Source organism: Dermacentor variabilis, chromosome 1 (genome assembly GCF_050947875.1).
Source record: "Dermacentor variabilis isolate Ectoservices chromosome 1, ASM5094787v1, whole genome shotgun sequence".
NCBI lineage: Eukaryota > Metazoa > Arthropoda > Arachnida > Ixodida > Ixodidae > Dermacentor > Dermacentor variabilis.
The window spans coordinates 164,615,374-164,629,184 of record NC_134568.1 but is presented as its reverse complement, the minus strand read 5'-3'; the positions used below and the strand labels follow the sequence as shown (position 1 = coordinate 164,629,184).

General features: G+C 48.3%; 2 protein-coding genes across 8 annotated transcripts in view; one reads left to right on the top strand and one right to left on the bottom strand.

The window, feature by feature from the left end:
• LOC142587692 (uncharacterized) overlaps positions 1-11,990 on the bottom strand; it is an 868,078-nt gene extending 856,088 nt beyond the window's left edge. For all 7 annotated transcript variants that reach the window (XM_075698874.1, XM_075698889.1, XM_075698898.1 and 4 more), the window contains exon 1: positions 11,295-11,990. The gene's annotated coding sequence lies outside the window, so the exon portion shown is untranslated. The remainder of the gene's footprint in view (positions 1-11,294) is intronic.
• LOC142589566 (uncharacterized) overlaps positions 1-13,811 on the top strand; it is a 179,693-nt gene that overhangs the window by 1,846 nt on the left and 164,036 nt on the right. Inside the window, exons 2-4 of the mRNA XM_075701068.1 lie at positions 828-1,141; positions 3,006-3,168; positions 11,494-11,585. Of these exons, the coding sequence (XP_075557183.1) occupies positions 828-1,141; positions 3,006-3,168; positions 11,494-11,585 (569 nt within the window). The remainder of the gene's footprint in view (positions 1-827; positions 1,142-3,005; positions 3,169-11,493; positions 11,586-13,811) is intronic.

Genomic DNA, 13,811 nt, shown 5'->3' with positions numbered 1-13,811 from the left:
GAGGTTCGTGGATGAGCGCCGCATATGCACACACACTGAGTGATCCAAGTTGGTCCGATGGTTGGTTTTGAACACCGTTCCCTCAGCACAGCAACCCCCGATGTGCTACCCATTCGACCATAAACTACCCAGTGACCCAGGTAAGCGGGAAGACGGTTAGATACGAGTCCATAATACATACATACATACATACATACATACATACATACATACATACATACATACATACATACATACATACATACATACATACATACATACATACACACTCTCTCTCTCTCTCTCACACACACACACACACGCACACACACACATACATATGCAGCCCCGGGAAAGTGAGTGAAGTACCCTAAAATGTTAACGCATAATATGAGTGCGTCCAAACCCATCGGGTACGTGCCTTGGCTTGAAGAATAATCATCATCATTGTTGCGTCCACCCTTGGGCGGCGTCTAGAATTCCGATAGCGCGCGCCCGCATGAGAAGAAAATAAAGACGGCGCCTGTCCATGGCACGCGAAGCCACGGCTCGTGGTTCTTTTCCGGCGTCGATTCGGGTCAGCTGTCTTTCTCCTTCGCTCCCGAGGCATAAGCCTACAAGTGGTGACCTAGGACGAACACAATGGCTTATCCACCCGAACCCTCCACGGAGCAGGACTCACGTCTGCAGGACGTCGCGTCGCTGCAGCTTCGCCTCCCACCCTTCTGACCCCAGAACCCGCAATCTTAGTTTCACCAAATCGAGGCGCAATTCTGCCTCTACCACATCACCTCGGAAACGACGAGCTACTAACACGTCGCCTCAATCCTTCCTCCTTATGTTGCCAGGTCTCTCTCGAACGTTCCCTCCGCCCCCACGGGCGCTACACCATTTCAGTACCTCAAGACCAAGGTGCTGGAGAGTTTCATTGCCGTCTGAACTCACCCGCCTCCAGCAGCTCCTTACTGACGAGGAACTTCGTGACCGGCGCCCCTCCCTACTGCTGCGCCGGATGCGACAGCTTCTCGGGGAGCGCGACGTCCCCACCCACTCAGCGTTGCTTCGAGAGCTTTTCCTCCGGCGCCTTTCAGAGCCCATCCGCCTCGTCGTTGCGGCAGCCGGCGACGGCATCCTCGACCGCCTAGCGGAGCTCGCCGATCAGGTTCATGAGGCGACCTCGCCGTCCGTCACTGCTGTCTTACCGCCTACAGACCCGGCGATTTCGCGCCTTGAGGCCATCATCGATGAGCTCGCCGTCTCAATCGCCGCACTCCCCGCACTCAATCACCACCCTTTTATGATTTGGTCGTATGGTGAACAGGAGCTGCTTTCCTTCATTTCTGATTTTAACAATGCCCATCCATCCATATAATTTTCTCACGCGCATTATGCATCTACTATTAACTTACTTGATGTTGGCGTTTCAGTGCTGAATGATAAACTATCTATTGCCCTTTACAAGAAACCGACAGACCGATATCAATATTTGCACTTCTATAGTAACCACGTTAAACATTACAAGACTAGCATTCCGTTTCAAAAGAATCTGCTCTGAACAATCCGGGTTTCCGAAAATTGTGGGGCCCTAAAGAACGCTTTAGTCAAACAAGATTATCCACCAGAACTAATTAACGACGCAATAAAACGGGCAGACGTGCATGACCGTAGGACGCGTCTGCCCACTGCGACGAAACCGACTCCCTCACCCCATACAAATCTTGTCCTAACCCATTCTGCGTCAGTCCCGCTTGTTTCAGATGTATATAAAAAAAAGAAGCACCCAAATATCCTAATACAAAGTGAACGCCTCAAAGACATCTTCGCTGAGCCGCCTAAAGTAGTATACCGTGGAGCTAGAAATATTCGAGATATACTGTCACCATCATCATCTAATAATGACTGCCCTAACGCCATTGGAAGCCATCCTTGCCGACAACCGCGATGTAAAGTATGCCCCTACATGAGTACATCGCAGCAGGTAACTAGTACGACTTCAAACTTTTATTTAAATATCAAAGGTGATTTTAACTGCTATACTAAAAACGCAATATGTACGCTTGAATGTAGACTGTGCAAGAAACCGTACATTGGACAAACAGAAGGGCCTTTTAGACTGCGCTTTAACAATCACAAATGCCACGCTAATACGTTGCCTAACCTGCGCATCACAAAACACGTACATCTCCCTGACCACTCATTTGATAAGATGAAAGTCACATTGATTGACTCTGGATTTCGTTCAAATTATGATAGAGAAGCCCGTGAATCCTTTCCTATCTATAAGTTTGATACCGTCGCGTCTGGTTTGAATGAAAGTGTAGGAAAATTGAGTTGCCTGTTCACATAGCCCGTCACATCTTCCCTCGTTTCCCCCTTTTTTTTACCAGTACGGCACTGTGTTTCCTTTTTACTAGCATGCCACTATTTTTAGTTTTAGTTTTTATTTTTATTCCTTCATTTGTTGTTCTTGATTGATGACATGGCACCTAAACGGTGACATTTCTTGCTTCCACCGGAGAATTCTTTCGAATTTCATTTGTTGTGCGTATATTCAAATGATGGTGTTTGCAAACGCCATCTGTTTAGGCATGTATCAGCTGTTTTTCAGAAGGACTGACACGCATTCTGTTCGCGCATTTTTATCGGTTTTTATGTAAACATATCTTCATCTGGCTGATATACACATGTATATAAACTGTACTTACGCCATACACTGTATTCTGATGAAGGCCGGACCCCTGCCGAAACGTCCATAAATCGCTGCATACGCGTATCCACTTCCCTATCTCTCTCTCTCTCCATATATATATATATATATATATATATATATATATATATATATATATATATATAGATATATATATTCACGGCGGCCATATATGGCCATGGCAATTCTATTCCAGCGCAGATTCGGGTCAGGTCAGCTGTCTCTTTCCTTCGAGCCTGAGGCATAAGCCCACATCATCAGAACACTGCTTTCTCTTTCCCCGGTGTTTTCTGCTAATTTCTGCGTATATCTTTGGAAGGCCGCCTGGTTTGTGGTGCCAATGGAAGTGCACATCGCCGCGCCTCTGTATCGGATGACGATCTCAACGGCTGCTGCCTCCAGGGAGCGGACCGGCGTCCAGAGCGACAGAGACTGCGAAGACACTCGTGTCTACTCGCTCAGCAGTGAGGATTCGTCCAATGGTGACTTTGAATTTGCGCGGAGCCACAAGGCCAAGCTAAGATACACCAGGGCATCCCTGTCCTCAGGGAGGGCCTGGCTCACCCATGCCTTCTTTTTGACCACGGGATGCCCACTGCCTTCTTTCGTGCTGAAGTAAAAAAGCCGCGAACTTCAAATGGAATGCCAGAGGTCTGAGGACCCGTATATCAGACTTCCGTCAATTTGGTTTACGCGCAAGCGTACATATCCCGTCTGTGAAATCGGCGAGATTAAGTCGGAATCCGCCGAGCTGGAACAGCGAAGCGAGCGCCTGAGGAGTGCGCTTGGAGGTGGAGAGGAGAAGCGCGCGGCAGTGCGGGGAAGGAGGAAGGCGGCGGAGCGTCGCGGAGGAGGAGGGTAGGCAGAGGCGCTGTGGGTTGTGTGTGACTTTAACGGACAAAGAAAAAAAAATGTTGTTGTCGTTGCATTGTTGTTTCTTCATTGGTGCGTTGTCTCTGTTGGCGCTTCATCTTTTGAAAGCTAAAAGTGCAGTGCCGTTACTGCTTCTCGTGCGAGGGCACCTCTACAGCGCTGTATGGGTAAGGGAGAGGGACAAATAGTAAGAGAGAAAGTTTGGGGTACATAGGGGAGAGGAATCAAGCGGTAAGGCACGAATGAACATGAAGGTGGCGCGGCTACAACCGCATGCACAGGTCGGCGCCTTCCAAGTAGTCAAGCAACGCCGAAAAGGCGTGACTGACCACGGAGGAATGCGCGGAAATGAAACAAGGGCGCCTGGGTACTGTCCGATGGGAGCCCGAAGTGACGGTATGCTGCGATGAGGGTTGGACGCGCTGCCGCGCGCGCCTGACACCGGAGTTGTACATACTCTACAGTCCGGATATCGGCGCAGCTGTCGCAGAACGGCGCGCCGTTACCTGTCAGCCGGTGTGCCCTCTCGGCGGTCCTGCAGCAGCCGACGCGAACACGAAGACGCAGGGTGCAGTCTTGCCGGCTCAGGCCCCCTCCTCTGGCAGTTACTACGGGCTTTGTGCGTGCTGTGGATGTACCGGATTCGTCTGGCGATCGAAAGGCTGAGTGAGAAGCACGAATCAGCAACGGAAGCGGCGGCAGGCCGAGGGTTAGTCGACTGACCCCGAAATCGTCGGCAAGCATCGGGCACGAGCTGAACAAAACCGACAATAGGCGCGGGCGACGTGTGCCCAGGGGGCTCCCGAAGAACTTGCTAGGCGGCTTGCTACAATGCGGTGTAATGCACAAATAGGGAAAACTAGCACCCATACGCTTGCGTGTAACCCGAGTTCACGAAGTGAAACGTCACTATCATTTTAAAAATCGCTTCCCCATACTGCTCATATCTGAACCAAATACATCGATTTTCCCTTGACTGTCTAGTCAGGAATCTTTCGTCTCGTCTACATGTAGTGCGTGCAGCAATGTAATCATCCACACGAATTTTACGTATGTTGCCGGCACAGTAGAACCTCATGACGATAATCAATATGTCAGCATGAATATTGAAAAAAAAAACGGGGCCATATAACGTAAAACTTATTCAAATCTGTTTTTATTCCAATCTCCTGATGTCATATTTACGTAACCATCAACGCAAGCATCGGGCGGAAACCCGCAGCGTTGTTTGAAAAGCTCACTCAAACAAACGCGCTCCTCGTTTATAGGAGGTCACTTGTTTTGCTTTCAAAGCGAAGAGCATTGCTTAGATTGAGAAGATTTCCTTATCGAATTGACTGATAAGAAGTGAGGAGCACGCTCAAGTGGAGACGGTTTCGATGGGGCCGAGCCAGCACAGTGAAAGTTGATAACTGGATGAGGAGGGTGATGCCGGCGTCTGCGATTGGTTGGTTCCCTTCTTAGCTTGCCGGTGGCTGGTCGAAAATCACGGCGGCGTGCAACTGAACGTTAAACAGGCCGCCAGAACAGATTCTCAGCAAAATAGAGTTGGCAAAGTGATGTCGCATACATTGCGAAAGGGCTCGATAACGCTATAATTCTAGAGAAAAATGTTTGTTTACGCAAATAAATCCATGCTCCGCGGCCGCTTCGAATAGCTAGTGCCAGAGCAATCGGCGGGCAGCCATCTTCTATTCCTTTCGGAACGGGGCAGTCTCCTGCTATTCAGAAATAAATTCAATTTTCTTTGGCATGTTAATGATTCTTTAACGCGTACACGTCACTTTGACGCTATGCGTTTTCGCTGTTTTGTGACGTCGCGTGACAGAGAGGCGAAGTAGGCGCAGTCCGAAAACATTTGATCAATGGCAGAGTACTATGGCGAAAAGGGTGTCGAATGAGAAATAATAATTTTTCTTCTGTTCGGTGCAATCATGCATAATCAGTACGCACACATAATATCAGATGGCGTGCTTTAGCGGTTTTCATGACGTCGCGTGAGAAACAGGCGAAGTGGAAGTGGCCCAAACATTTTTTGACCAATCAAGGAGCGCTGATTGCAGAATTAGAATAGAAAAGTTCGGAATAGCGTTATGTTATATCGCCCCTGTATCCGTCACACTTATTGGAACATATCCCCGGCAGGTCGCTTCGACTGCAAGAGGATTAAAGAAATGATACTAACAGCCATAAGCTTCGATCACCGGTGGTGGGGGGCAGGGTTCAAGAGTGCTCTCGTCCCCCTCCCGGACTTGTCCATTGAGGGGAGGCGACCTCCCCCCCCCTCCCCCCTGAGCCGGAAACAGTAGACAGCCCCAATTACCCGCTTCATTTTGTTGTGGAAATGTATATTGCTCTAATCTTGTCACGTAGTAAAACTCAGAGCGCTTTCCCCGGGTATGTCATTATTAGATAACCTGCATACAGCCACCAGAAAGTCTTTACAAAGTTTGCAAGAACCTATTTAAGAAACTTCACAGCCTTTTTACACTGATTGTTTGCTTTGAATCACTACCGACTGCATTTTTTGCTTAACAAGTAGCAGGAACAGCGAGTCAGAAACCGAAACCTCCTTTAAACTCTTTATTAGCGCCCATCAGTTTGATCTGACCATGTGGAAGGGTTCTGCGCAAGGATTGTTGCATCAATGCTGATGCAGCTCTTAGTTTCGTCGCTGGGTCAAGCGTACAAGAAACGAACAGGCCAGTTTCATTCGAGGGGCATGACGCTGCATTGGCGACCTGCAGGCGTTCTTCGTCAGCAGGATGGCTTCCCGTACGTGCGACTCTAGAAATAGTGCACATTGCGAGCTGATCAATTACTACAATGTGTCATGCTAACAATGGCGCCATCCCTAGACAATGGAAAGCGAGCCACTTGATCCCTATCCTGAAATCTGTGAAGTCTCCACTCGCATTATCATCATATCGTCGGGCGGCACTTTCCAGCTCCGTGAGCAAAGTGATGGAAAGAATGATCCTTGCTCGACTGGAATGGCAGCTTGAGCGATTCAACATCTATCCTGATGTCATAGTGGACTTTCGGTGAGGTCGCTCAGCGATCGACAACCTTGTTGACTTTACCAGGGTTCAAAAACAAAAATACCTCAAGCACCTATCAATGACACATTTTCTGGATGTCGAAGACGCATACGACATCATCGTCGATACCCGCCGTGGTTGCTTAGTGGTTATGGTGCTGGGCTGGTAAGCACGAAGTCGCGGGATGGAATCCTGGCCATGGCGGCCACATTTCGATGGGAGCAAATTGCGAAAACACCATCGCACTTAGGTTTAGGTGCACGTTAAAGAACCCCAGGATTTCTAAATTCCCGGAGTCCCCAACTACGGCGTGCCTCAAAATCAGATAGTGGTTTTGGTACGTAAAACCACATAATTTAGTTTTCACGCTGCCCATGAGACCTACTAGCTCACTAGAGGCTTAAAAAGCTGGTGGTCAAATGTAGCAGTGGATACCAGACTATTTGACTGAGAGGTGCATTTTCGTGCAGACCGAGGATGGTCCAAGAACGGCAGACTACCTCTGGCGTTGTGTCGTGATGCGCCATGATGGCCACAGGGAAGGGTGTTGTGCCCAATGTTGTTCAAACTCGTCCTAGTAGGACTTTTGCTGAGTAGTCACCACGCACAGTTCATTCCTCAATATTCATTCCACGTTTCCAGTTCCAGTTCATTCCACGTTTCCATTTGTTCAACAGAGGACAACCATGAAATGGTCTTATCTCAGTGAACAAGGCATCAGTGGGTCTACGGCAAAGTGCGCACTGGGTGCCTTTACGCGCAAAGCTATGTCATCGTCGCCTATTTCAATCAGTGACTAGCTTGTGTCTTATGCTAAGACGTATCCACTTCCTTGGAGCCATCATTGACCACAACTTTTCGTAGAGTCCTCACTGCGTCTATCTGAAGAAGTTATCTGCTACTACTCAGCTGTTCGAATTCTTTGATACGAGCCGCCGCAGTTTTGTTACCGGCGTGATAAGTGACGCGCAAAGTGACGTCATCAGGGGCTCTACAAAAAGTGAGCACCTGCATGAGTGCAGCCAGACAGCATTCTAGCTGCCGCCCAATGAAGTACTACGCAGCCTTCTTATCGCTTCTTGCTTTCTTGAATTCGCGAACATCACATACTTGTACAGGAAAACTTCGGGCGTACAAGTGCGATTTAAGAGCACTGCAGTTGTGAGCAGGACCCAGTTCCTGGGACTTCTATGTTACAGTCTGCAAGAATTACCAAACACATGCAAGACTAACATTTGTGCTCTGGAGAGTATGCAAGATCAAGCCCTACGCACATGTTTAACCTCAATGCACCTCAACACTAGCAGCAGTCGCCGTCGAAAGAAAGCGTACGATCCAGACCCATGTCGCTGTCGACTTTCTCAGAACGCGCATTCGCCACCTGTCAAAGATACCCGACAATGACTTAGCTTCCCTGCCGGCAGAGTGACCTCAAGCGACTTTTTCGTCTATGAGTAGCGCTCATCAAGAGTGTTTACCGCCAACTTATGCATCTGCGGCGAAACCTTTACCTCCCCTGCGGTGCCTACGACAGCCTCAAGTGAACGTAGCTTCTTCCGGAATTGAAAAAGGCCAATCATCGTTCTCTGGAAAGAGAAGCTTTCTCAAGTTCTCCTAGTGTCTTCAATTGCCGACTGCGCAAGCTGAACTCCCCTCTTGGCTACAAGTGCCAACTAGCCTCTCCCGCTGCGAAATAACCTTGTCTTACTCCTGCCACATTGCAATGCTTGATAGCCCGATGTGTGAGTCCTGTAGGTGCGAGCACCTGCTGTGTGCCTGCCCCCATCACGACGTCCAACGCCTCTCTCTCTCAGGACAACTTTAAACCGGTCGGACTCGAGACGATGTTCTGGGTCAAAGATAGTCGGGCCATGGCCACATCCATCGCTGGCACAAAAAGCTGTTCGTGTAGTAGTGCAGTTCTTGAAGTGCACCGGTCTGAGCGACCGTTTGTAGACCTCTGCATCCTTCCACGTGCACACGCAGCGTTCAGTCTGCTTATTATTCTTTCTATTCCCCCTTTCCTTACACCTGTGCAGGGTAGAAAAAGGGACGCTCGTCTAATGGGCATCCCTGCCTTTCTTCTCCTTGCTTCCTGTCTCTTTTGAACACTTGATCAGAAATGCGCGTCAACTCCCGCGGTGATAGAGCAGTTAAAGCACTTACTCTCGGGTTGAAGTGGTCGCTGCATAGGGTGCCGCTATTATGACAAATAATGTTGAAATCAAACGTATTCAGATTTAATTAGAAGCGAACGCACAGAGGCATTATCCAGAAAAAGCACAAAACAATACTCACTGCCGAATGCCATGGCTGAGCAAAAGTTGAAAGGGAATTAGAGAGAGAGATAAACTAAGAAGGAAAGGTAGGGAGGTTAACCAAGGACGTGCCCGGTTGGCTACCCTACACTTGGGGAGGGGGAAAAGGGAAGAAGAGATAAGGAGAGAAAAGAAAATAATAGTCAGCCATTCACAGTCGGTCGCCGAGGAATCTCCCCTGTCACAAGCGATCGCGGTTCAGAGTATGGCTCCCAGAGCGACACAGGGCGCTCTACTACCTCCTCGTTGTATGCGCCCACTGTTGCCAGGATGAAATTCATCGCTACTGTGCTTTAGTTTTATGATTGATAGCGTTCTATTGATGATGTGAAATATTCAAAACTATTCAGAAAATACTCTCATTCAACTCAGGACCGAATACTACTCAGGACCGAACATACTATTCAACTCAGGACCGAATCGAATAGATCAATACTCGATTCGTTATTTGAAAGTTTCGAATATTTGCCCATTCCTACTTTTTGCAGCCTTCAGCTGCACTGAAGTGAAACCACGACTCCATAACCGCCCGCATTTAGGCTGTTAAAACTTAAAATAAGATTTTATTAGCACGCGGTGGCAGACCAGTGGCTTTTTTTTTAATTGAAAGGCGCTCGAACACACTTAAGCCGGCATACTGTTTTTGAATTACTTTAGTTTCATTTGGAACACTTTGCTAGTGTATTCTTTGCGCGTGTTTCCATCGACTTTGTTATAATCATATGTAATGTGACTATATATAGCAAGTCTAAATATACTGCAACGCAGGCTTAAATACAAGCCTAAGTATGCAGGAACATCAAACAGAAAGCTTAGATATACTGGAACAATATCAATAAAAAAAAGATGAGGACGGTAAGGATACCTGAGACGATGGCAAAGCTGTAATCTTAATATTTTATAGCTGTATAATAGCTGACCCCTCTTTGTGAACCTATTTATGCCAAGGACCTACACGAGGGCCTGAGTTGCGCACTTACGTTTATATGGGCTCGTATATGATTTTTTTTAAATAAATAAATAGGGAGTGGGGATAATTCATGCCAGCGATTCTATATTCTGGGTCCGAGTGCTACTGATAAAAAAAGAATGAAAGACAGACGGGAAGGATACGTTCCGATATTTCAGGACATAGGTCTGTGACCACTAATCAGTTTTCTGGGTCAGTAATCTCGAGCACCACATGTCAAACGAGAGCACAAAATGAGGCAAATTTGCTGTGTGCGTATGCTGTCAACCAAAGTAAACAATAATACTCATCTAATAATAGTACAAAAGGCTCGACGGCACGTAAGGAGGTGTACTCTCTAATATATCATGTGGCGAGGGGGGAGATGCCTAAAGCACGCTACATTTCCACTGAGAACGCAATCGCTGGGCCTGTCGCAAGAGGAGACATTGTAGTACGGAAGCATGGCGGAAAAGAAAGAGGGCGCTATGTTCGATTCAGATCGCAGGGAAACGCAAATTAAGGCGAACGTGCGAGATACGGAATGGTTTCGTTGAAAAGAAAAGACAAACAAACAAACAAACCAATAAAGCATACACAGTACTTGGTTAAGAGGACTCTTATATACCAGTGCGCAACGACGAAGGGAACGAAATAACGAAAATGACAGAACACTGGTCTTAAATGTTTTGGACGTATATCATAAATTGCGACAGCGAGAGCAGCTGCCACAAAAAATTAAAATATGGAAACGTTTTGACAAACTTGACTACAGAGTTCGGTCGCGACAGAACCGTTATGCACTATACAATGATACGCGTAGATAGAAGGCGTTTGTACTCGCGCTGTTATCGTGAATAAACCGATGTAATATCAAAAAACCTATTGCAACTGGAACATTCTAATGAGTGCGCAATGACAGAAGGAGAAGGAACAATTAATACGTGGGACATCTCTCGCAGAGAGGGAAGCTTTCCTTTTAGTTCCCAAAGGCAAGGCAACGTCTCACTTCCTGCAAATGTTTTTTGAAGTATTCTTTCCTGTTAAAGCTGGCTCAGACGAGCGGTGAACCGTACATCCCCCCAACAATCTGTAAAACTTCAGCAGCAGCTTGTCACCGAACACATGCATTGTTGCCATTTTGCTTGTTTACGCGTATCTGATGCAGCGTTCGTTTGACTGCTTTCTTTTTCCGCACTTCCTGAAACTCAGGCCTTCGTTGGCACCTGACAAATGTACGAGACAGCGTCCGCACACCGGGAAAAGCTATTCCATGCATCCCGAATGGGCTAGGCGAACACAGTCTTAAGAACCGCCGGCTTGCCCAGCAGATTGTGAGAATGAGGCAGTGATGAGATCGCCGACTCATTCTCAAGAGCGCGCTGCCGCCGGCGCGGCAGCAAATCAAGGTGGTTGGTTGTGCTCACCTGGAGCTACGCGGTCGTCTCTCGTCGGGCGGCAGCGTGTGCGCCGCCTAATCCGTCTCGGCGGCTCTCACAGGCTCGAGGACAACAAGCGCGCAGTACCACACGGAGGTTGTCGCGCAACTGCTGCTGCCGGATCGGGTAAAGCGAGCCGCGTGGCCGTCGTAGTCATACGTGCGCCGTTCACTGTGATGAGTCGCAGAACGCGCAGAAGCACCGTCGCCGGAGGACGAGCGCACGCCACCTGATTGCGTCGTCGGCACAGCTGCTGCCTCACTCGGAAGAGAAGTGAGGGTGAGCGGCGGCCAACCCAGGCCTGCGTTAGGCTTACCGGCGCACGGACTTTTCCGCTGCACTGCTTGTGGCAAAGCGACACGGATCCAAGCCCAGGCGCTGCTTGCGCGGCGAAGGGTCAGAACGAAGAAAGCTGGTCGCGGTGGGTCACGTGTTCCCTTTGCCGCCGCAGCCGCTCCCAACAGCTGGCCGCCTGACGCCGGCTTCCCAGGCAGCGGCTGCCGCGACGCGGACCTTCTGAAAGGTCGCTCCTCGCGCGATGTTTACCCTTGGTCTCGTAACCACGCGCACGCCCAGCCTGGGTCCATAACTCGGTCAGGTGCACCGCCAGGGTGCTGCGCAGCACAGCGTGTGTGGCAGACATGAATCCTACATGCGCATGCCTGCGACCTTGACGGTGGGGTACCGGTAAGAGCGTGTTGCAGAAGTCACTGTGATGCTGCAGGTTCGCAATTCATTCAAGTGTGGCAAAAGTCACATCCGAATGCAATAGCAAAGCTATACAAAGACTATCATTTGGATATTTTTCTCTCTTGCCATTTTCGATCAGATAACAATTCGTGTTGTTCTATAGGGAACGTCGTAGTGAAATCATCGTTATTCTGGGGCGATATGTGATCGCGAAAGAACAACATTTGCAATCCTGGTCTGTTAGACGGCCAGATACCTCTGTGTTTACGGTATTTCATCGATCCGTTGAAGATAAGCAAAATATTGTGAAATTATTTCTCTATGGGGTCAGCGGCGGTGCGCAGCTACTGGGGCGCTGACGCACGACATCTCTTTCGCGTGAATAGCGATGGAAGCATATTTCTATGTCGCATGCAAGAAACACACTTCATAAGTCAGCGCTCGCCTTCTTGCGCACTCGGTAAGTCGCGACAGATTACTTCAACAGTCATACTTAATTAGCGCTCGCGTTTGCGATGTTTTTCCGCCATATTTGTCGTAACTCATTAAATACGTTCACATGGGGGTCAGAGCATATGTCTATTTTAATTTCTTGCTGTGCTCTTCAAGGTGGAACTGTAGCCTTGAGATGCTCATGCATTACCAGAATGCGCCTCTGAATTCCGGAAGCCTCTGCTCCTCATGGTCTTTGACTCATGCCATATGGACCTTAGACACCAAGGTTCTTTGCGTTGCACACACTTACGACACAACTCCCCTGAAAACGTCTGACCCCCTTTCCTAAAGTGTCTTGAAGGTGGAGGTTGCTGCAGATACCTCTCAGGCAAGAAGGGCGAACTTTAAAACACTTTTCATCACAATTCCGGTATATCGGAAATGAAGGCAATTCCCATCGGGAATAGGAACTGTAGCGCTCCTTTATATCCATTTCTATTTTGTGATCACCAAACGCTCCGGTCTGGCCAGTTCTTTAGACGACGTATAGATGGTGCCGACATCCGAGTCAATAACAAAGCGAGAAAATGAGGATTGAAATAGTCATTATTGCGACCCTACAACCTTCTAAGATCGCATTTAAGCATTGTTTCCAGATGCCTCAGCGGGGCGATTTGGCATACCTATGCTCGGTTTCACAGCGTGCAACGCCGTGGGAGCTACGAAAGAAGTTTGGTCACCAGAAAAGTACCACGGCGCGCATATCATGATCAATTGGCTTAGAGATCAAGCTCTGAATCAAAGGAGCGTCGGTTTGACATCTCGCGTGACATCTCTTTTGTTTTGTTTCTGATTAATGGAAAATTTGCCTCACGTTGACCTTTCGCGACTTCTATTCAGCCTCGCACCAGATTTATGAGACACGTAACACCACGAAGTTGGTGAAACTATTAGCCAGTCTATAGGGCTTTGCTGCGCGCATACAGCTTATGGTCGCGTCTTCCGCGCGAGCATGCGCCTGAGGCTACCGCGACTGGCTGCAAATGAAAGACCGGGATAGGAAAACAACGAAAAGCGAAATGACCTATAACAGCGTATTGACAGCCGTATAACATAGCTTGTTCATCTATAACGATTAAAACTTTTTTCATTCATTAGTGAGCCTAAGTAAGACAGTTTCGCATATTTGTCGGCAAAAAAGCCAACTGTATCTTAGTCCTAACGGAGCCACGGTTAAAGCTCTCGATATAGCCTCGGTAGCGTCTCACGCATTATGCGAAACGAGGTTCGGTGTTCTTAGTTCGTCACAGACGCCGTCCAACACAAGGCTTTCCATTTTCCTCTTCCATTCCCATTCCCATTTAAATAATAAATCTTGGT